Below are 24,530 nucleotides of genomic sequence, written 5' to 3'. Positions count from 1 at the left end.
CAAGGAAAATCCGGCTTGCTATTAGTTTGAAAAAAGAGGAGGTAGGCCACAGATCTCCTTTCCAGGAAGTTTGGTGGATGCTGGAAAATGTATGAATTTGCATCTTTGTTTTTGGTGCTGCAGAACATGCTGGTGGAAATAGAACAGAAAGTGGTGGCCTTGTCAGAGCTTTCTGTGCACAATGAGAACCTGCTCATGGAAGGAAAGGCGCACACGAAGGATGAGGCAGAGCTGTTGGCCATAAAGCTGAGAACTTTAAAGGGAAGCCTTCTGGAGCTGCAGAGAGTGCTGCATGACAAACAAATCAACATTCAGGTAAGCAGCTCTTTGTAATTGGCTTTAAAAGGACCAATATTTTTTTCCCTAACGGTTGAGGTGGGGGGGAGGGGAGGTTCAGGCAATTGGGAGAAGCAGGTAAGAAATGTTTTACCATTATAATTTAATTTACACATATTAAAACAACAAACAGCAGGATTCTAAAATATGTACAGAATTTCTCTAGCAAGCTGTAGCTTAATATTTGTATGGTATAACACAGATCATTGACTTCAGAATTCAGTTTTTTTATCTCAATATCTTAAACAGCAATAACATATTATTTGATTAGCGTGGCTTAAAAGTACCGAACCCTGCTCCCCAGTCTTTTGTCTGTTGTAGGTTGTAAGCTCTCTGGGGCAGGAAGTGTACTTACTTTTTTCCATACAGTGCATTGTGAGCACTACCAGAAACAAATCATCATCAAAATAATTAACATATTTTTAAATATTGCAAACAGTAACTAGTATCATCCAACTAGATAAGGGATTCTCTCTTGAAGAAATGGAGAACAAAGATTGACAGATTCAACCTGAATATTGTTTTATGATATTTTTCCCAGCAGTATGACTGTATCTAAAGCAGCTAGATGATGTTTTTTGTTTTAACAGTTATCTTCTTTATTCTTTAGGCTAAACTAGCATGAGGAAAAGTGAAAACACACCAGAAAGCCAAACACGTAACATGAGTGACTGGCTTTTGGTTTTGAATTTGTTTGCTCTGTGATTTTTTTTCTTTTACTTCTTCTCTAGCCTTTGGTGTGCAAATCAAATACATGATAATCTTCAAAATATTTCTATTTTGTAATACAGATTAAAGTCTATGGAGCATGTATCTTGAAAAGTTACTTAGTGCACTAGGAACTATTTTTAGTCCTAGTGTCCACAGTATAGCGAAAAAAAGAACAAAATGTTTTTTTCAGAAAAGCAGATGCCATGCTTTTGCTGCTCTGATTAGGTATTAGATGTATGGAGAATTTTGGCATAGGAGCAGTATTTATTCTGAAAGAAAACGGTTAATCCCAAATACCCCTTCAGCATTATTCTTGCATCGTAAACCTCATGATTGTGCAAATTAAATAAATGTTACCAGCAGTGTGCTGAGGTATAATATTGTCATATGGAGTGTCACTGGCAAAGTGCAAAAGTAGTAATAGGTATCAAAACTTGATTTCTTGTGTGATGGGTTTTTAAATATGTAACAATAAAACTGGTTCATATATATATTAAGCTGATTCATAGACTTTTTGGCTACTTTGCTAATATTAACATATTTTTGTTATAATTTAAAATTATTACCAGACTTCAATCACCTGCTTATCCCAAAATATTACATAAATGCAACTCTTCTATTTTATTTAAAGAGCATGTTCTTGGAAGTTTTGATGTCCATGAAAGCAGGTATTCTAGATTTTAGGACTTCAGTTGCAGGTCATGAACACAAGAAGATAGAGGAATCTGTGTAATATCTAACTTTTTAAAAGAATGGTTTAAACTGATTATCAGATCGATGAAGGATATTGTAGTAAATGACCCCATTTTATAATAATTTCCTATTCTTAATTTCTCTTTCAAAAAGTTACAAGTTATATTGCATCTTCTCTTCTCTTAAATTTGTGACTCTCATCTTATAATTATTTCCTTGAATAAATGACCAAGGCAAAGGGCATTTCCTGTGGATTAATGATCTGAGGAGCTGATGGCCTGAAATACAGTTGAGGGACATTAACCCCAGGTGATCACTGATCCTGAGGAAATATTATGTACCAAGGCCATTCTTGCTCTCATCAGATGAAAATGCAAAGAAGACTCAAAGGCTTATTATTCTCTCCTGAATCTACATATTCTCTAGGTCACTGCCCATGGGATACAAGCCAACTGAAAAGAGGAGTAAGAAAAAGGTTTCTCCTCAACCTGCACCAGACAGTAGAGTTGGATGAAGAGTACATGCTGCTCTGTCCCAAGGAGACCCAGGAAGCATTGTGCCTCCTGAGGTTCTGCACCCCCTCCCCCAAATGTGATCCAGTGTATAAACTTCTGCAGTCTTGCTTCGTGACTGCACCTATCCTAATAGTTTGCTCTCTAATATTCTGGAGAAGTTAAAATACTTTGATGAGCACAAACTATTTTGCAGACAAAATTCTTTCTTTATCCTTCTGTTCACTCAGATGCATAGAGCATTCCCCAGTTTCTGCTGCTTATTTAGGTTTTGTGCTGGCCTTTTCAGACTTCTGAGTGTCATGTTGATAGATATACTTCTTTTTCTGTTCTGCATAATGTTTCTCTAGGTTGCCCACTTTTTCTCTTTCCAGGTGGTGTCCATATTATCACTTCCTGTAGAAGTCGTGTGGTGGCATCCTTAAAGCATGTCCTAAATATGTCTATCATAGTTGTCTTACCAGGTTTGGTGCTTTAGATTGGTTTGCTCTACTTGCGTTTCTGATGTTGCAAGAAATTCTTTCTAATGGACTCTGAAAATTGTCCAGAGGCATTTACTTTGGAATGAGTTGATCTTAACAATTTCTATTGTAGGTTTCCATGACTGTGCCCCATAAAGGAGGACAGGCATGATGCCGATGTTAAAAATTTCTAATTTTCTGTCAGTGTGAATCATGCTACTTCTTCAAATCTTTTTCAAGTATATGAAAGTTGTTTGCTACTTTTGATATTTGTTACTTGGCATCTAGCATGATGTCATTGCACAACTCACTCCCTGGAAAGAAAAAAATGACTTATTTCTTCTAGTGTTTCTTTGTCCATGCTAATGGTTATTTTGGGGACATTGATAGCCATCTATTTTGTCTTCCTCTTGTGGATGAACAAACCAACTTTTTTGATGTTTCTGTGTTGAACTGAGCAGGACAATGTTTTTAGCAAAAACGAGGTCATCCAGTTATCCTCTATCATTTGTCCATAAAATTCCTCAGTTGCCTTCTGTGGTTACTGTCCTCATGGTTCAGTCAATGACCAGTGCAAACAATAGTGGCAGCATAATAAATGCTTGTCTTACTCCAGTTGTCACAGCAAACCATTGGCTCGTTGTCACTATCTATGACTACATATTCAACATTATCATATAGATCCTTGATTATTCTAATTATTTTTGCTGATATTCCATAGTCTGCCATAATTTTCCAAAGACTATCTTTATGTATGCTGTCAAAAGCCTTCTGGAAATCCATAAAACGTATCTCAAGAGGTGCTTGCCATTCCACATTTTGTTCTAAAATATGTCTGAGAACAACATGGTCTGCACATGATCTCAGTGGTCTAAAACCTGCTTATTCCTCTCCAAGTTGAAGGTCTAGTTGTTTCTTGTTACTTTCCAGGATGATAATGCACATGATGTTTCCGGGCACTGAGAGAGTAATGTGATTCCTCTCTAGTTATTGCAGTTGGCAAGGTCACACTTCTTTGGCAGTTTTACTGCAGGCTCTCTGGCTCTCTTCCTCTTCATTTGGTTCTTTTCTTCATTCTGTATTCTATCCAAAAACACAAGGGAAGTTTGGAAGGCCATTTTGTCACTTGTTTTAAGCATCTCTCCAGTAGTGTTATCCTCTCAGCTGCTTTCCCATTTTTGAGTTTACTGATGGCTTTTCCATTTCTTCCAATATCAACTTGCAGTGGTAAGTCTTCATCAGGTATGTCTAGTAGTTTGCTTGGGCTTTTTAAAACAGTCTGAAAATGTTCTGCCCATCCTTTTTTGTTCTTCTTTATGAAGTGTCTTAACATATGCATCTCTAATAGGGCCTCCAGTACTGCTAAAGTTTCCTTTTATCAGTAGTTGTCTTACACAAGGTTATAAGGTCACCTCCTTAGGTAGCATCTTCAGCCTCTTGACATTTTCTATCAATATATGCACTTTTATCTCTTTTAGCACTCCTTTTTAATCTCTCTCTCTCTAGAGTGGTGTATTCTTCTTGCCACTTGCTTCTCTCTCCACATGTTTTAGCATTCATGAGTTTTTCCTTTACGCTTATTCTCTTGTCCAAGTAGCATCACTAATCCATTCTTCCCTTTTAGATTTTGTTATTAGAACAGTCTTTGGACTTTCTGGATAGCACTCTGATGTTTTCTCACAGAGTATCACCTTCTGGGTTTTCTTAAGCTAACTCCATTAGAACATTGAACCTGTTCTTCAGGTCAAGCTGAAAAACGTTTCTTGTGTTTGGGTCTTTTTAATTGTGCGCTGTTGATGCATAGTCTTCTTTTAACCTTCTTCAAACTCTTAAACTTGATCTTCAATTTAATGATACAAAGTTATGGTCACTGCCCACATCTGCTCCCCTGTGCACATGTACATCTACCAATGATCTGTGAAACATTCTTGAAATGCAGAATTGGTCTATCTGATTCCTTATACCATCTGGGGAGTTCCATGTCACTTTGTGTATTTCTTTGAGGAAATATTTTTCCATCTATAACTTAGTTCACACTGCTAATTGCTACAAGTTGTTCAACATTTTGATTCATGTCCAAGACCCCTGCCACATTTACCCGTAACTTTATCTAACCCATCACCATTACTTCCAGTATTTGTTAAAATCAGCCATAGTCACTATGATATCATGTTCTGGGACATGGATTAACACATTTTATAACAAATTATAAAAAGCATTTTTTTCCTCAACTGGATTTTTGTTAGTTGGTGCATAGCACCATGTAACTATTAACCTGAAGAATTTAATCTAAAATTGAGCTCTAATAATTCTTCAATAATTCAATTTCATTGACTGGTTCCTACTCAGTCAGTGCTTACACTGCTTCATTCGGCATTTGGATTGCTATGTCAGCTTCACGTCTATGATCCACATTCCTAAAGTAGATGAAGGGTTTTATTTGTTTCTCTGAAGTGTAGTTTGTTCAAACTTGGCCATCTGCAGTCACTGATTCCAAGGACATCAAGATGGTCGCTATCCATTTCTTTAATTACTTGAGCAGTTTTAGTAGCTTTGGACATGGTTCTCAGATTCCAAAATCTGATTTTCATTATTGGTCGGTCCTGGAGCAAGAGACTTTTCAGGACGTGGGCTTTCTTATGGGTTTGACCAATGCCTGTTATACTCTTCACATGAAGGTGATCTCTTGTTTGAGCCTGCTGCACATTGATGTGGCTCCTGTCGTTCACTTTTATGTGATAGGGTGACCAGCCCCAAGCACAACCTTAGGCTCCTTATTCATTATTTGGAACTGTCCACATGTCCCAGCCACCACCAAGAGGATGTGCTTAAAAGCCTCAGATGCTCCAAGTTGTAGACAAAAGCAAATGAATCTGTGAAAATACCATGCACACTATTAGATTAGGAAGGATCCAAATAATTTTTGCACCCATCCATTGCAGAATTTAGCAGTCATACTGTAAAAGGCATACAACATTTTATCCTGTGAGACTACCTTCTAGCTACACATATTTGGGGCAATAAAATGATACTTTTTGTCTTTTATTGGACTCAGTCCACCCTCCCCAAATGCTATATTGACCTTATTTTTCTCTGTTTTTCTTCCAGATGGCTCCACTTCCTGGTTGCAGGAATGTATGGGGTCAGATGATGCAGGGGTCAGAGTGTTAAGCAGCAGCTATGGTGATCTGCCATTTGCTGCCTCTTTTGCATAGGGATCTAGACCCTTCAGAGATCCAGGAACTTCTTGGTGCTCCTCCTGCAATGGAAACACCTATTTGTTAGGAAGGTGGAGAGGAAAAGGATTAGAGGGGAGGGTCATAGAGTGCTATGAGGTCCCAAAGAGAAAGCAGAGGCAGCACACTATTCTTTCCTAGGGAGTGGAGGACCGTCTTACGCTCCACCAACACCACCTACACTGTGCATTGCTAACCAATTTCCTCTACAGCTCATCCTCATTCCATTGCCCATTTTCTCCACTTCTCCCTGACCCCACTTCTTGGTCCCTTCATCTACTTTTTGCTCTTATATGGGAAGCCATGTCATCCCCCCTCTCTCTCTGCTTTTCCCCCAGTCGCTGAGTCTATTCCCCAGCCTCATTCTGTTCTTTCCCAGCCCCCTTCCGTTCCCAGTTCTCCATAGCTCCATGCTCCTGTTGCTCCTCACAACCTGGTTTCCCAGCTCCTTCCCCTCTCACTGAGCAGGGAGCAGGAATTCTATGGATGCAGAGAGCTCACAAGTCAGAAGAAGAAGCTGAGAGAAGTTCTTGAGGCTGCAAAAAGGAGGGTCTCAGTGGAAAGTTGAAAAGTGACTGAACAGGTGGGGCAGAGAGCCAGATACAGGGGGTAGGAAGGGAGCGGAGACATGCAAGCCGGAGACATTCAGTTAAATTTCTACAGGTCAGCTCCCCTTCCTGTCTCCTGTTCTGGGTCCAGTCTGAGCCCTCCTAAATCATGGGCTTGCAACCAGGAATGATGATGCAGAGGGGAAAAAAAATGGGGAAAATGGTAAAGATAATGGCCAGAATTTTCAAAAGTGATGTCTAAATTTAAGCTCTTATGTTAATAAATCAGCATCTAAATAAATGGCCTGATTTTCAGAAAGACTGAGCACCCATCACTCCCAATGAAGCAGTTATTTTTTCTAATGAAATAAAAGACAAAAAAGTATTGTTTTATTCCTTAGAAACTTCCCCAATTTTTATAGTTCAGTTAATGTTAGCCCACTAACCACAATTTCAGTATAGTTACTAAAGTGTTGTTTTTGGCTAACTTAGTTTTTTAAAAATCAGAGCAGAGGCCTAAATGTGCCATTGAATGCACATATTTGGCTCCCAGTGAAATTATTGGGAGCTGTGTATGCCCCTCTGAGGACAGAATTTGTCCCTAGTTTCCTACAAATTCAGTGACTATTAGATTCCTTCACAGTTCTCTTGTTTGTATTTTTTCCATTTCTTATATCTCTGTAAGCAGTATAATACAGGTACTTAGACTTTCAAAACAAGTTTGGGAACTTGATAAGGATGCCCCCGGTAGACTTCCTTTGGAACTATACCGGGCACATCCCAGTGGGAGGAGGCCCCTAGGCTATCTCAGGACATGCTGGAGGGATTATATCTCCCAACTGGCCTGGGAACACCTGGGAATCCCCCAGGAGGAGTTGGAACCTGTTACGGAAGAAAGGGTGGTCTGGTCCTCCTTACTCAATATGCTGCCACTGCAACCCTCACCAAGAAAAGCAGCATAAAAGAAAAGGATATATATTCTATATAGTAAAGGAGGGTGAATAGGAATCAGTTTGCCTAAAATAACTGTCTGTCCATCTATCTCTGTCTCTCTCTCTCTGTTAATCAACTCTTAAATCAACTATTTATCTTTTTATCTACCACAGATAAACTGATTCAAATATACCTGTTAATTTTTGGGTTTAGTGTAGGCCAGAATGACAGCCAGCATTCTCTCATTTGTAAATAATCAGTAACCTGATGGAAACAATCAACTGATTCTCTCCATTGCCAATTGAAGTTTTTAAAGCTGATAGGCATTTTAGGCAAGGGATCAATTAGGCCTTTCTAAAAAGGTGGGGGTCTTCACTTTTAAACATAAATATAATGTTTGAGAGGTACTGGATTAGCAGCCCTAAGGAAAATGATCTTCTATTTATCCCTGTAATATTAGTCACAGAATGCACAGGGGCACTGCAACTATATCTGAGTGAATTTTTTCAGATTAGTAGTTTATTCAATGCAAAAATGCAGTTCTGGTTGACCCAAAAGTATTCATGAATTTGATCCAATTACTTTCAGCTGGGAAAACATTTTTCAGGGTCAGTTTAAGAAGATTTGTGTGTATAATCTTTAGCCAGTGCTTAGGGCATTTATCTGGGAGATTCAAGTTTAAATCCCCACTTTGGAACAAGACTTGAACTCAGTACTTCCCTAACCCAGGTGAGCTGCCTAACCACCAAAATATACTGCTCACAAGCTCTTCTGCGGAAGCTGTTCAACTTTGTGTATTAAATATTAATTGGGCCAGGGAGAGAGACTATGATATGGTGACTAAGGGATTCACCTGGTGGTATGAGGTGTGGATTCAAATCTTCTGTCTGCCTGATTCAGAGGAAGGATTTAAATTCCCATCTCCTACCTCCGAGGTAAGAGCTTTAATCACCGGGCTATGGACTTGTTCTCTGACCCAGTGGATAGTTAAGTAGTTGTACAAAATAGAACAGATTCAACATGAGAGATTGAGTAGTCTGCCCCAGAATTGCCATCCCCTTGGTGAATAGGACATTTACAGAGTAGAAGGGGGTGCCTCAGTTCAAGTCCCTGCTCCCAGAAACATTTAAGTATGTACACAAAGTGGAGTATCTTCAGTAGGAGAGATTGAGAGTAACTCATCCAGTATAGCCTGGAGGTTAGGCTGTTCAGGGGGGAATATCTGAGTTCAAGTCCCTGCTCCAGAATGAGGATTCACAGTTGGGCATCCCACATCCCAGGCAAGGTCCCTCATCACTGGCTAAGGTTAGAAGGGAACACACACTCACTTTTCTGAAGCTGATTGGACTTTTCCCATTTGCTGACAAATTCTAAACATTTTCAGAATGAAAGTGAACCAAATATTATCCCTGATTTTTTGGCTGCTGGCCGAACTGAAAGATCAATTATTGCCCAGCTCTAACTGCAACCTTCCTAATCCCTGTCTTGTCAATATGCCTTTCCTCTGAACTGAAAGCATCTCCTATAAGAAAGAGAGGGTAGGTCAGTCTTCAAGTCTATGCAAGTCCTGTTCCTCTCTGGTTCTGCTAACAAGATGCCAATTGTGATGGTGGTGTGTGTTTGTTTTGTTTTATGGAGACCTGCCCACTAGCAACCAGACTGAGACCTACCTGATACAAGCCAACAAACCGTAATAACTTCAAGTCACAACTGAGCTAAAATATATGTTAACCAGGAACTTGAGTTGAAAGGCACAATACCACATTAATATTTGACTGAGCAAACCAGTATCTGTAACCTCATTGTAACATAAGAGATGCCTGTTTATATAAATAATTTTCCTTTTTTCTTAATCAAAGCAGGGAGCTTTACAAGAAAAGGAGGAGTGTGAATTGGACCTGGTATCCTCACAAAGTCCCAGTGTCCAGGAATGGTTGGCACAAGCACGAACAACCCGTTCACAGCAGCAACAGAACAGCCTCCAGCAACAGAAAGTTAGTACTTTGTACTTCCCTTGCACCGACCCTGTAGGTTTCATTTAACATCACAGATGTGTCACTTTGCAGAACTTTAGGCATTTACTGCCTGAGCAGTGTAGGGAACTAGTCATTATAAAATGTATCTTGGTGTATGCTCTGTATTTACATACATCTCTTATTTAAACCCATTTCTGCCCATCAAATGGGTACAGATATCATAGGTATGGGCATAGTATCTTAATAGAATAGAAATGTTATAGCTAGTATAAAACTTCTTCCTTAAATAATTGCACACTGTTAGGGTAGCAGAAGAATTGACTTGTATAACTTAAGTATCAAGGTCTAGTTCATAGCTGGTCCTTTCTATAGTAACACAGGTTCTAAGGCCCCAGTTCAGCAAATTAATGAAGTATGTGCTTAAAGACTTTCTGAATTGGAGCCTAAGAGCTTTGAGCTAGCATGCTGTGTTATCTTGCATATCAGGAACACCAAAGAGAATGTGCCCTCTGAGGCAGAGCTCTTCCTAGAGTTTGCACTGGGGTTTTGTGGTTTTGCACTCCCCTTTACTGAGGGATATGCCATAATGGTGCAGTTAACCCTCCCCGCCTCCCTCCCTCCCTATTATATGTCTGATAAAACCAGCCCAACCAGATTAAAGATGACCTTCTGGCTATGGCTCTGGATGGGGACTTGGGAGGTCTGTGTCCTGTTTCTGGCTCTACCTGCTATTTCCCATGTAATCTTGGGCAAATCACTTAGTCTCACTGTGCCTCAGTTCCCCATCTGTAAATTGAGGATAATAGTTATCGTACCTCAAAGAGGTTTTGTAAGGATAATTTCATTGGCGTTCTGAAGTGCTCCACTGCTATCTTGATGGAGACAATAGATACCCACACCCTTATGGTGTCATAGTTTGGAACAACTGAGTCATATGAATACCTTTTTTTGAGATTACTCACCTAAATAACAGAGAGGGGAAGGCTATGGACATCTATATCATTTTTTGAAGGCTGTGGACATTTATACACATCTCCTGAGCATTAATCTTGCTGGTTGTCTGATTCTGATGGTTGAGTGGTAAAAACATGCATATAGTATACGCTCTTCACAATCAGGAAAAAAAAATCTATTAACATAGCTGTCTTTGTTCTCTGTTAGGAGCTGGAACAAGAGCTGGCAGAGCAAAAGAACCTTCTTCGATCAGTTGCAAGCCGTGGAGAAGAAATCCTAACCCAGCACTCTGCTCCAAATGGCCTTTATCCAAGGTGAGCTTTGATACATTCTTTTTTCAACAGGAATCCCTGAGCCTTCACACTCTGGCTTCCTTGCTTCTGTCTGTTTCTTCCACATCTTGTTGTCTAATTTTTGTTCTGTCTTTGTTTGTAGAGAGCCTAGCACAACAGGGTCCTGGTCCATGCCTGGGGCTCTTAGGTGCTGTGATAATACAAATAAATATATCCTAGACCATTATGATCTGAAAGTGTAATCTTATTCACAACTGAAGTGTCTATAACTTAATTTTCTCTGCATGAAGTTAAGTCTTTTATCTTTGGAACTTGGTGTGTCTCTTGAATTCTCACCCACACTTTGGACCATTATTGCCAGGCCTTAGTTCTGGCTGGGGGAGAATTCTCCCTGGCAACAACTGAAGAAGACAAATACAGACTGCTTGAGTATCCCCGCAAGCCCTGGCATGGGAGCGTGTCAGGGGTGGGGCTGGGGAAGGCAGAGAGTCCTGTATTTCCATTTGCTGCAGAGCTGGCCATTAGCAGCCTGGGAGCCAGGGTGGGGCGGGTAGGATTCCATAAATCAGAACACCTCTCAGAACAGCCTCAATAACACTGTGGCTCCTGCAACATGCTAGAATCTGGGAGGCATAAAGGTGGCTCATAAGACAGCAGAGCAAAAGCTTTGGTGCTCAACATTAGGGGCATTTGCATCAAAACCAGGGCATGTGAAATGACTGAGCAGGGGAAAGGAGACCAGTTGCTCCCAGCAGTTTGTCTTCCTCAAGAGTTAGTGTTTATAACCAGAAAGCATAATAATTTAAAGGAAATTGAAAATCTCCCTAGTTTGAGGTTCATCCCAGTCCTGTAATAGTTGTGGAATAGTTGTTTTCCAAAGAGACACATTCACAGCCTTACTCCTGAACTTGGTTATGAAAGAAGGGGGAAAGTTGAGCTTAACCTTTTGTTCACCAACAGTCAGATAAGGCATCTGATATGAAGAGAAGTAGGGTATAACACATGCAAATATATATATGCACTTTTAAATGTCGTGTTAGTTGATCCAAAAAATGAAATAACTTTAAATAAATAATTTAAATAAGTATAACTGCTCATTCTTTAACATAAAATCTGATTTAGAATTTACATTTGACTGGTAATGTATTTTTAATCAATTTGGGGGTTCTATATGTATTTCTGTTTAGCTTATATGAGTACTTGTAGCTCCATACAGTTCATAAGAGTGTGAACTTCTCTGATTATATTTGAGTACTTTTTCTGTTCTAAATGAATCATTCATTTTACTGCCTGAAAGCACAAGTAAAAGCTTTATTTTTAAAGATATTTAACTCAAATTTGAATTATGTGAAAATCAAAAATGAAAGTGTCAAGAAAAACCTTTAATTGCAATTAAATTTCCTGTATTGTTTGAACTTGCCTAATTTATTTTTTTTTACCACAGTGAGAAGCCTGATGTGTTATCTCAGGAGCTAGGCTTGGAAGGTGAGAAACCATCAGCTGAAGATCAGATGAAAACGAAATGGGAAAGCCTGCACCAGGAATTCAGCACCAAACAGAGACTGCTCCAGAATGCTTTGAAACAGGAAGAGGAACAGCCGGTAGCTATTTTTAATTTCTCTGGGTGCTCTTGTATGAAAAGCATGTAGCTGAGGGCACAAAGTACAATATGTACACAGCAAATGCCTTATGTAGAATACAGTTTTTAAAAATAATCCAAGAAACGTAAAAGGTGATTTTTTTTTTTTAACCAAAAAAAAAAAAAAAATTAACCAATTTTATTAATCCCAGACAAAATACTTTGAACGACGTACTTCCATACATCTACAAAACCCATAAAAATTCTAGGAAATTATGACCCAAGTCCTGCTCTCATTTCTTCCAATATAATTCTGTAGTAGCTCAAGTGAAATCAATTGTGTTATACTGGGGTGAATCTAGAGTAAATCAGAAAAGAATTTGGTTCTATGAGTTTAAACTCATTGAGTGAGATCCTGGTCCCATTTATCTTATTGACTTCAAAGAGGCCAGGATTTCACCCATGTAGTTTTACCACAAGAGGTAAATGGTTCAATATTTGCATGGATCTCAGGTCACCTTCAAGAGGCACCTTTACTTTGGATGTAAGCAGAGGCATCTGCCAACTCTCCAAGGGTCTGGCTGAGATTAAAAATTATTATTATTATTAGTTTATTTGTATTTTAGTAGCACCCAGAGGCCCCAGTTAGGATTGGGGCCCTCTTGTGGTAGGTGCTGTACATATGGCAAGAGACAGGCTCTGTCTGAAAGAGCTTGCAGCCCAGTTTAAGCTGAAATGCAGGAAGTGTGAATAACAAACAGAGAATGAGGAAAGAAGAATGAGAATAACAGTGATGGGGGGCACATATTTACGTAGACTTGCTATGGGCTTGACCCAACTCTCAGAAAACCCAGTGAAAACTTTTCCACTGACCTTACTGGAAGCTGGATTGGCCCTTATGTGCATATGTAAATGGTTTTGTTATTTAAAAATTGTATTTAAAAATATGATATAATATGCGTATAGTCGGCAATCCTCGTTGGCCACTTTTTTGCCCTGATTCATTTAAAAAAAAAAAAAAGCAACTCATTAACCAAGAGTTAAGGTTACTAGACTGTATGTCCTAACAATGAAACTATAAAAAAAAGAAATGAACAGATTCAACCCCGTCTATACTGTGCTCATCTGTTTCCCTCCTCGCAACCTTTTCAACCTCAGCTATCTTCCTTCCATCATCCATAGAACAAGGAACATGCAGTGCCCAGCCACATCCTTTTTGTTGCTTTTCTCTCACCTTTTTCATCTTTCTTTTCATTCTTTCCATCCCTCTTGATACTCTCCTCTGACCCTTTCCATTGGTCAAGCCCCTCTATGACAAGCATGCCGGTTATGATTGTAGCATCAACTACTAGTTACTTTTGATAGGGCAATTAACTTAGTACCAATTGTCCATTTTGAGCTGTATAAATGTATGTCCTAGAAGAAAAAAATGCAATATCAACCTAAGGGTGCAGCCCCATAGCCTGAATCTGAACCCTATTAATATACTATTGGTATCACGAAATGTAGAGTTGTCTTTATTATGTTCAGTATTGAGCAGTTTTTATTTCTTCTGGTGACTTTAACTCCTTATTTAGAATTTTCTTCAGTTTGTTTGCTATTCAGACCAAATCTAAAGCTTGAATCATAAATAAGTGAGTTAGATCAGTGTGTGAGAGGGAGGATTTTTACCATACCATTGATGTCATTCGGCTCTCACTTGTAGGTAAATTTGAATGAATGAATATTCAAATCTATGGTAATTTGTTTGAACTGCTGTTTTAGCTGAGGGATCGAAGCTGCATGTAATTAATACACTTGCAGTACTCAGTTTGGGAACTTAAATTTCAACTAATTGTGTGGGAGTTATTTGGAAGGGTTTTTTGTAATTGTGATTCTCGTGAGACTGAACAACTAATAGTACTGATTAGGGTTGAGAATAGCGCAGGCAGGGCCTGACCACACAGCTTAGCCAATGCACCTAAATCTCAACCTGCAAGTACTCCTGCTAGTTAGTCCTAATCTTCTCTTGGGCGAAGTTTTTTTTCAATCATACCTTACGATGCCAAATATGTGGGGATTTTGTCATTAACACTAATGGGAACAAGCATGAGACTGCCAGCACTAAAAACAGTTGTCATAAGATAGGATGTGAACCCGGATTTGCAATGGAAAAGAGCTGATATACCTGCACCGTGTACCACCCAACTCTGTAGAGAGTTGATTTGAAATTATAATGCTAATTATTCTGTGTAAAGCATTGTCATGTTGTCCCAAAGAAGTTTATCTCACATGAACTGCAGTCTAATGTCTGTTAGTTTCTTTATGATCTAAATCATAACACTTGGCTATACGCTATAACTTTACAGTGAATATGAATCGTTACCTCCAAATGTTTTGCAGAATTAAATGGTAAAGTTACAAAGTTAAAGGTTAAATATTAGCAGAAATAAAGGGAGTGTTGTCACATTCTGGGGTGCATTCCAGACCAGTGAGAGGCTGTCCCATAATCCTGGGTGCCTTAACTGTTCTGCAGCTGTGGCTCATAGCCTGGATGCTGACAGCCAACAGACAAGCGTGCAATGACCAGAGTGTCTGTGTGCTGTGCAGCCCTGATTCAGCGTTTTGACCCTAGCCTGCCTACAACACAATAGTCCCACTCTAGTATGGTAACACTAAGTTACCTTATGCTGGGGTGACCCCAACATACTCCCAGTCCTGGACTTTCCCAAAACTCTGTGCTCTGCAATGCCCAGCCCTCTCCTGGACCATTCAGAGAGATAAGGTTTATTTGTTCTTTTAAAGATGCAATACCCATCAGCTTGCCACATTAACTGGAGTTAATGTTCACTTTAAATTAAACACAGCACTGAGTAAAACAAGTTCATTAAAAAAGGAAGATGTGAGTTCAAGTTTAAAGCATAGAGTTAGAAATGATTACAAGCAAGTAAAAGTGAAAAATGTGTTCTAGAGGCTAAGACTTAACAAAATGAGATACAGACTTTATTCAAGGTAGTTTCTATACTTTCCAGCAAGATGGCTGACCACCCCTCTGGTCAGGATCTCCCACAGAGTACAAAGTGCTTGGTTGCTTTTTCTTCTTGGATGAAAGATAACTTGCGGTTCTCTGCTCCTCTCTTTATAAACCAGTAAACCTTTTAAATGGTTTCTTCTGAAGTTACCCCCAAAACTAAAGTTCATTCAATCTGTGAGAAAGCTGACATGGAGTCTCTTGGTGAAGTTTCATGCTGCTTTCTTCCCCTACTGCTGTGTGCTAAAATGCAAATTGATTTGTTTCCTACAGTCACCTCCCCTTCCTGTGATGATTGGTTATCTCCTCCCCTTATTAGCTTGATGGTCCTGTTTACCTTCGATGTCATTGCATTCCCATTGTATCTCTTACTGTACCTTTGAAAAACCTTCAAGGTGGCAGAACCACATTCCTTTGTCTAGGGTGGGGTAACTTTAGCCCTGCCTGGCAGACACGCTTTGATGATATAATTTTCAATGTGTTTGTAATTTTGAATTTGTCTCCCATACATACGCCATGCAATAATATTAATGATCAGTATGTTATTAGCTTTCTATTGATATCTTCCATGACACATTCTAAATAGTTTACAGCATTAGTGAGTTGGGTACATTAAACTGGTCAGACCAGCAGAAACTCACTACCAGATGCCAATGAGCCTCTTGCGTTGGGATGCTGTTAGGGTCACAGGTGTATGCAAGACAGAAAATGTTGTTTTTTCAGAAAATCTATGAAAAGTAATGGAAAGCCAAAGAGGTCAAGCTATACAGGAAGGGTATTACAGATTAAAGATGTTGTAGAAGGGAAAGATCTTGCACCAGTGTTGTTTATATACACACACACTCTCCCACCCCATCGCACTTTCTGTGCATATATTTAACAATATAGTTCTAGTGTTAATGTGATGATGTGACATTCTATTATGAGTCCAGAAAAAAGCATAGCACTAGATCACTTTGGAGTGTTTAATATTTAAATTTAATATTTAAATTATATTTAAATGCACACTGCAGGACTTTGTATCTTGTTGTTGTTCATTAATTCCAATGCCCCAGAAGGGCCAGTTTGTGATCATCTAGTCTGACCTCCTACACAGGCCATAGAACTTCCCCCAAAATAATTCCTAGAGCATACCTTTTAGAAAAACATCCAGTCTTAATGTAAAAATGGCCAGTGATGGAGAATCCACTACAATTCTTGGTAATTTGTTCCAGTAGTTAATTACCCTCCTTGTTAAAAGTTTATACTTAATTTCCAATCTGAATTTGTGTAGCTTCAACTTCCAGCCATTGGATCATGTTATACCTTTTCTCTTGTTGTTAGCCACTGGCTTAGTGCTCTGTTCCAGAAAGGTGTATTAACTGTAGCTTTCCAACATGTAAACAGTATTACCACCTTTGTATCACTGGATATGCATATCTTATTTTTAACTCTAGCTCAGGTATACTGTCTGCACATGCTGTGCATCTCTAGTGTCGTCAGCTTTCATGCAACATGAATTTATAACCGTGGTAGGTGTGTAACTTATTTAATGGGGTGGGGACTCCTCAACCATTAGTGCTATCTTTATGATCATATGAGAGATCCAGTGTATATCAGAAATATTCTAACCAATACTTCTCTCGTAACAGCTTTACAAGAGACCAAATAGACTGATGTCTGGCATACCCTTGTATAAAGGAGAAGGACAGGCACAAGATAAATCGGCAGTTGTATCTATGTTGGCTGGTTTGAACCAGGCCTTTGAAGATGTTTCATCTCAGGTACAGTGGCACTGTTTGCTTTTAAATCTAATTTTATGCAAAGCTGCAATATAGGTTGAATACTCCTCTAGCTCCCATCTGGCAGTGAGCAGGCCCTCCCTGAACATTAGAGAACCAGTGGATATTAGTAAGGTATATTTGGCATCTCTATTGGAGATAGTAGGAACTGACAGACTCTCTTATCACTTTGGCTTCTTTCACACAGGCTGGAGGAGTGGAGAAGGAAAGCCTGCTCTTGGAACAGAAGCTGTATAATAGCATCTCAGCCACCTCTTCTTGGCTAGATGGTGTGGAAGAGTGCTTGTTTGTTGCTACAGCCCTGCTTCCAGAAGAGACAGAAACCTGCCTCTATAAACAGGAAGTAAGTATTTTTAATTTTCCACCCAGGTTCTGTTTTGCTTTGTATTTTAGTGAGAAGTAAGACTCTAGAATAATAATTTTGCATAACTGAATTCAAATGGCAAACACATTTTTCCTTCCAGTTAAGACTTTGTCATAGTAAGGATAATGGATTTCACAAAGCAGATTTCCACAAACTTAAAGAATTGGTAGGTAAGATACCATGGGAAGGAAGTCTAAGGGAAAAAGGAGTTCAGGAGGGCTGGCAGTTTCTCAGAGACAATATTAAAGGCACAAGAGTAATCTATCTAGATGCAGAGGAAAGATGCGAAGAATGGTAAGAGACTAATATGGCAGTATCAGGAGCTCTTTAATGACCTAAAATCAAAAAGGAATCATACAAAAAGTGGATATAAAGACACATTGCTAAGGATGAATACAAAAGGATAGTGCAAGAATATAAGGACAAAATGAGTTACACCTAGCAAGGGACATAAAAGGCTATGAGATGTTCTAGAAATACAGTAGGAGCAAGGGAAAGACAAAGGAGCGTGTAGGGCCATTAGTTAGCAGGGAAGAAAAATTAATAACTGATTACACAAAAAAGGCTGAAGTGATTAATGCCAATTTTTTCCAGTATTCATTAAAATGGTTATTTGTAACCCAATGATTAACACAATTATATTAACAAGGGGAGAGCAAAGCAAGCATGAATAGGGTAAGAATGAGTTAAATAATGTTTAAGTGAGTTAGCTGTATTCAGGTCAGCAAAGCCTCATGACATTACCCTAAGTATTGAAGGAGTTAGCCCAATAATAACCATTATTAGTTATCTTTGAAAACTCATAGAGGACAGGAAAGGTCTCAGAGGACTGGAGAAAGGCAAACACATCTTTAAAAGGGGGGGAAAGGACGACCTGGAAGATTTTAGCCTAACTTTGTTACCTGGAAAAATACTGGAACAAGCTATTAAGCAATCCATTTGTAAGCATCAAGAGGATAATAGGGTGATAAGCAATAGCCAACATGGATTTGTCAAGAACAAATCATACCAAACCAAGCTTGTTTCCTCCTTTTGACAAGATTACTGGCCTAGTGGATGGGGGGAAGTAGTAGATATGACATATTTGGGCGGCTTTTGACAAAGTCCCACATAGCATTTTCATAAGCAAACTAGGGAAATATGGTTTAGATAAAATTACTATAATGTGAGTGCACAGCTGATTGAAAAATCATAATCAAAGAGTAGTTATTAGTGTTTTGCTCTCACATCGGATGGGTCCCACAGGGGCTAGTCCTGAGTCTAGTACTATTCAATATTTTCATTAATTTGGAGGACGGAGTGGAGAGTCCACTTATAAAATTTCCAGATGACATCAGGGTGAGAGGTGTTGCAAGCACTTTGGAGGACAGGACTACAATTCAAAATGATCTTGATAAATTGGAGAACTGGTCTGAAATCAACAAGATGAAATTCAGTAAAGAGAAATGCAGAGTACTACATCAAGTACACAGATAACAAAATGAGGAATAACTGGTGGTAAAACTGCTGAAAAGGATCTGGGGATTATAGAGGATCTCAGGTTGAATAGAAGTGGACCATGTGGTGCAGTTGTGAAAAAAGCAAATGTCATTGTGTACTGTATTAACAGGAATGTTGTATGTGAAACACAGGAGGTAATTGTGGCACTGATAAGGCTTCAGCTGAAGTACTGTGTTCTGTTTTGGGCACCACATTTCAAGAAAGATGGAAAAATTGGAGAAAATTCAGAGGAGAGCAACAGACGTGATAGAAGATTTAGAAAACGACCTATGAGGAGAAGTTAAAAACCTAAGAGGAAAGAGGCATGTTTAGTTTAGAGAAGAGAAGGCTGAATGGGAGCATAACCCTTCAAATATATAAAAGATCATCATAAAGAGGATGGTGATCAGTTGTTCTCCACATTCACTGAGGGCAGGAGAAGTAGTAATTGAGTTAATTTGCAGCAAAGGAGATTTATGTTGTAGATATTAGGAAAAACTTTCTAGCTATAATGTAGCTAAGGTCTGGAATAGGCTTCCAAGGGAAGTTGTGGAATCCCCATCATTGGAGATTTTTAAGAACAGGTTGGACGAACACCTGTCAGGGATGGTCTAGGTTTATTTGATCCTGCCTCAGCATTGAGGGATGGACTTTGACCTCTTGTGAGGTCCCCACTAGCCGTACATTTCTATGATTCTGTTAACTGTAGACAATTGCATGCAGTAGGCCAAATTCTGCTTTCAGCTACATCCTACTAAGTGCAAAGTGATCTACTGATTTCAGAAAGCAGAATCTGACCCAATATTTGTCTAGTCAGAAGAGAAATAAGATCTCTCACTTTTGGATGCCCTTGTGTCTACTCTTTTTGACTAGAGTAAACATACACGCTTGTGTAGAAAGATAATAAAACCTCAATTTCAAAACCATTGCCAAAACGGGACCACTGCCTTGGCGGTAGTGGTCTAAGCAGTAAATAAGCCACACCATGAGAGACTATGCACTCGTGCAAGGTGGTGGGTCCCAATATTAGTACACAGAAATTGGAGTGAAGTAGAGCAAGGTGGGTGGAGAAGGTGTAGCCACTGGATGTTTGCACAGTGCAAATTCACAAGGACCAGACCTTGCTTGGGTGGGAGAGAAGGCTTCATTCTGCAGCAGTTGGCTACAGGACAGCCCTTGTTCAGGCTAAGGGTTCCCTTGCACAGCCCCTTTGTGTTTCAGAGGATTTTTCCTCAGAGCAGTGGCCTTTTATTGTTATTGAAAAGATTTCCTGGGTTTTTTAGCATGGTTTTAAAGTCTAGTGTGAATGAATTATGCATGTAAATATGGGAATGAGTCGTTGAAAGAAGGGTGGTAGTTACAGCAATACAGTAGATTTGTCTACTTATTAGTGTCTAATTTCAAAAAGTGTTTTGTTCTTCTCTACAAACTCTAGTCTCTTGCCAAAGATATCAAAGAGATGTCAGAAGAAATGGATAAGAACAAGAATTTGTTTTCTCAAACGTTTCCCGAGAACAGTGATAACAGGGATGTTATAGAGGACACTTTGGACTGTCTGCTGGGGAGACTGAACTTGCTGGAGTCAACAGTAAACCAGAGGTGCCATCAGATGAAAGAGAGACTTCAGCAAATACTCACATTCCAGGTATGGTGCCTATTCCCAAGGAATTCTCTATACCCTTCCCTTTGTCACATTATCTGTTGAAAGTTTTGTGGGGGTATTAGGGAATAGAATAAATGGGTAAAATTTCCACATGAGAAGTGGAATCTTAAAAGGCCAGATTTTCGAAAGTGACTAGAAATGTTAATTTTTTGGTGTCCAACTTGTGACATCTTAAAAAAAACCTGACTGTCAGAAAGTAGTGACGACCCACAGTGTGAAAATATGGGCCCCTTTATGTTGTCTCAAGTTGGGTTTCCAAAAATGGAAGCACCCAAAATCACTAGTTCCTTTAAAAATTTGAGCCAAAATTCCAACTCACATTATTGTTAGCAGAATAGTTGTACATATCGTTTCCCCATGTGCTACAATGAATGTTATCCAATACCGTATTGGCACATAGTGGTATTACAATAAACAGCAGTCTTTGACTACACTTAAGAAAAAATAAAAGCAACTATAGCATTCAGATTTCTAAGGTACAAACAGCAAAGTGCTTTGTGGATAAGGTGGGATACAGTACAAAATATATACCAAACAATAGCCCTGTTTGGCATCTGCCTTCTCAATTTTGTTTACACTATCCCATTATCCTGTAACAGCTCCTACAACAAGCAACCTGCAGTGTGGAAAAAAATCTGTATATCTAATACCCTCTCCATTTATTCTCCCAGAAACTTTTGCAGTCATTAGGTGGTTACTTCCATCTTCTTCCCTTTTCCTGCCAAATAAAGCGTACATTGCCAGTCAGTTTAGTAAGTTTCTTACATGAATTAGAACTTCCAGCAACTGCTATAAAATTGTTATATATGTGCTAATGCCTTCTGTCTCTGTTTAATCAGTATCACAAACCAAATGAGTATTTTAATAAGGATTTCATAACATTCAAGAATGAAGCAAACACAGTATCTGTTTTAGTCACATAAGTCTCTATTGTCTTATCTTGACCAAATAACCTCATTCTACTACATATATTTGGAACTCCCCTCTAAGCACACAGTCTGTGGTGTTTCCTTTATGTTTTAAACTCCAAATCTCATAGAGAAGGTTTGCTCTGGCACAAAGGAAACAAATAGTAGCAACAAGTGTTGTGTAAAAGGCCTAAGTGAGGTAGAGAAAAAAAGATCAGAGGTGTATGTTGTTGCAATACCACAGGTACTATTGTATAAGAAGTAATCATATGAAAATAAAAATAGATCACCATTGTTTTCTGACTTTGCTGGTGTCTCTGAAAATGTGGTGATGTTTGTGATTCTTTCTGGGATTGTAAGCATGGCTGGGATAAATATGTGAACAGAGAAGAAAGAACTGAAAAATTGGTTGAAGGCAGTTCTGAAAAACAGCAAACACATTAAAAATACAGTTCTGCTGTGATAAGTGACTCTGGAAATGGCAATACTGGGTTCCATGTTTGTTGTGTCCCGCAGGCTTCCATATTAGATTTGCTCAGTTTACAGGAAAAAATATATTTTTCTAAGAGAGAGAGAGAGAGAGAGCCTGGTAGCTAAAATGAGTGAATAGAAAGAAGCTGTAATTTTATTCATTTTTGTTAGATAAGGCATTCTTAGTGAAAGTATGAATTCATGTTGTTGAATTGGAATGGAAAGGGCCCACGTAGTTTTTTCTTTGAAAGTTACATTTGCGTAATAGTTTTTTCACCTTTTTTGGTGTGGTCAACAGTGTCACACCTGGTCTGAAAGCACCTTGCACATCTAATTCAATATGCAATAGATTGTATGCATTTATGTTCATAATTCCAATTTTGAATACATACGAGTAACATACCATGTTCTGAAAATTTAGTCCATTGTGTCAACAAGTGATATACTCTCGTTTGGGAAGGGACTAATGTTTAATTATTTGGAAAAAATTTTTCACTAGGACGGTGATGAAAGCACTGGAATGGGTTACCTAGGGAGGTGGTGGAATCTCCATCCTTAGGGGTTTTTAAAGCACGGCTTGATAAAGCTCTGGCTGGGATGATTTAGTTGGGGTTGATACTGCTTTGAGCAAGGGGTTGGACTAGATGACCTCCTGAGGTCCCTTCAAACCCTAATATTTTATGATTCTATAATTGCTGTGAGTTATGATTGGCTATAGTTTCTCTCTTTTAAAACTTCACTTGAACTTTATTTATCTCCTTTAGAATGATATAAAGCTACTGTTTACATCGTTGGCTGATAACAAATACATAGTTCTGCAGAAACTAGCAGAGGCAGCTGAGCGACCTGAAACAGAACAAATACAGGTATTATTAAATATCTATCATGAACAAGAAGAGCCGTGCAAATATAGTGAATACAGAGGGACTTTCTGTTTAAGATTGAAATAGTCTCTGTAGGACAAGATCCCTGTGGGTGGGGGAGGATGTTTATGCTCTGTACATTGTATGTGAAAGTAAAATATGTGCATTTCCAAGAATGTACTTCTGACTTCTGCAAAATATTAAAAACTTCTTTTAAAAAAAAAAAAAAAAAAAAAAAAAGAAGAGACATGGAATACACAAAAGCAAGGCAACTAAGGAGATTCATATAGACACACGGAGGGCACCCAAAAGTATGGTCATGTCAGTACAGACAATTAGAAGGACAAGTCCTTGACCTGGATTTCTTCAGTATGTTTGTCTTGCTGGTGATTTAATAAAAACAAATGGCATTTTTGGTGCTCTGAGATATGTTCATATCCTGACCTCCACATTCTGTGTTTTTCAGACTGAGGAAAATATTCTCTAGCAAGAAATGTACACAGAATAATTAATCTCAACCTAGATATATTTTGTTATTCCTGGTATTGAAAACAAAGACTTTGGTGAATGCAGTGTGCATCAAAGGCTACTTTCTGGCTTTTGTGTGATGGGAAGCAGATGGGAGCAGAGATGTAGTAGCAAAGTGATTTGCTCACGTACTACAGTGATGAGTATCTATATGAGAAACTAAATAAATAGACACATTCTGGCAGTCACTCTGCCTATGTTGGAGAAACTTAAAAATAATAGCTCAAAGTTCTCCAAAGATCAGCTTTTGAGAAACTCATTGGGTTCTTGCTCCAGCATCTTAAAAAAGAAGGCTGGCTTTGTAGTTAAGGTACTAGACCAGGTTTCAGGAGATCTGCAGTCTATTCTTGGCTCTGCCACAAACTTTCTATATGATCTTCAGCAGACACGTGGAGTGAGATTTTTCAAAAGGCACTTGCCTCACTGCTTCCCCTGAAGTCATTGGTAAAACTTCCATTGCCTTCAGTTAGGCCATCACTGAGCACTCTTGTAAATCCAACCCTTAGTCGCTCTGTGTCTCAGTTTCCAATCTACAAAATAGGGCTAATTATACTTTCTTCCCTGACAGCAGTGTTGGGTCTCATATTGAGGACAAAGCACTTCTGTTCTTCAGTGGTGCAGCGTCAGGGCCGTTGCAAGGCTAAATAAATTGTAAAGTGATAATGTTCTCCAACACTATGGTGATGAGTGGTAGAGGAAAACCTAGTTTTAAATTTGTGTTAAAGCACCAAACACACTTGAGGTGTTATAAATAGTTTATATTACCAATCAGTAGTACTTGAGCCTAAAATCAGGTTTTGTTTTAAACCATTAAAATATAACATTCCGTACCACACCAGTGTATGTGATATAAAGGTGCCATGCTATAATAAACCTTTAATCAAAAAATTATCTTGAACAACTCTCTCTGCTTCCTGTGCTGCATTTCTTCAGGTTATTCAGTCTCCAGGGCTCTCAATGCAACATTGAGTACAAAACTCACTATTAAAAAAAATAGGGACAGATTAATACTTCAAATCTAAAACAGTTCAAATAAATGGTAATCCTGTAGTGCAGGTACAAGATTGTTATGAGACCTACTAGCTAAATGTTGCAATTCCCTGATACAGGCTATTCTACAGGCAGAAGACGGTCTGAAGGAATTGGATGCAGGAATCAGCAAACTGAAGAAGCGTGGGGACAAGCAACAGATTGACCAACCTTCCATGCAAGAGCTATCTAAGCTCCAGGT

At 38.9% G+C, this 24,530-nt stretch overlaps 1 protein-coding gene across 1 annotated transcript in view; it reads left to right on the top strand.

Moving 5' to 3' along the window:
• The window catches only part of SYNE1 (spectrin repeat containing nuclear envelope protein 1), a 458,068-nt gene that overhangs the window by 335,590 nt on the left and 97,948 nt on the right, over positions 1 to 24,530 (top strand). The window contains exons 96-104 of the mRNA XM_067542425.1: positions 124 to 315; positions 9,290 to 9,424; positions 10,568 to 10,674; positions 12,098 to 12,254; positions 16,874 to 17,005; positions 17,211 to 17,366; positions 20,302 to 20,511; positions 22,673 to 22,774; positions 24,409 to 24,528. Of these exons, the coding sequence (XP_067398526.1) occupies positions 124 to 315; positions 9,290 to 9,424; positions 10,568 to 10,674; positions 12,098 to 12,254; positions 16,874 to 17,005; positions 17,211 to 17,366; positions 20,302 to 20,511; positions 22,673 to 22,774; positions 24,409 to 24,528 (1,311 nt within the window). The remainder of the gene's footprint in view (positions 1 to 123; positions 316 to 9,289; positions 9,425 to 10,567; positions 10,675 to 12,097; positions 12,255 to 16,873; positions 17,006 to 17,210; positions 17,367 to 20,301; positions 20,512 to 22,672; positions 22,775 to 24,408; positions 24,529 to 24,530) is intronic.

The sequence above is a fragment of the Emydura macquarii genome, unplaced genomic scaffold (genome assembly GCF_026122565.2).
Source record: "Emydura macquarii macquarii isolate MOO-44397 ecotype Brisbane River unplaced genomic scaffold, CSIRO-AGI_Emac_v2 contig_705, whole genome shotgun sequence".
NCBI lineage: Eukaryota > Metazoa > Chordata > Testudines > Chelidae > Emydura > Emydura macquarii.
The sequence above is the reverse complement of the archived record's forward strand: the minus strand, read 5'-3'. Positions and strand labels throughout refer to the sequence as shown.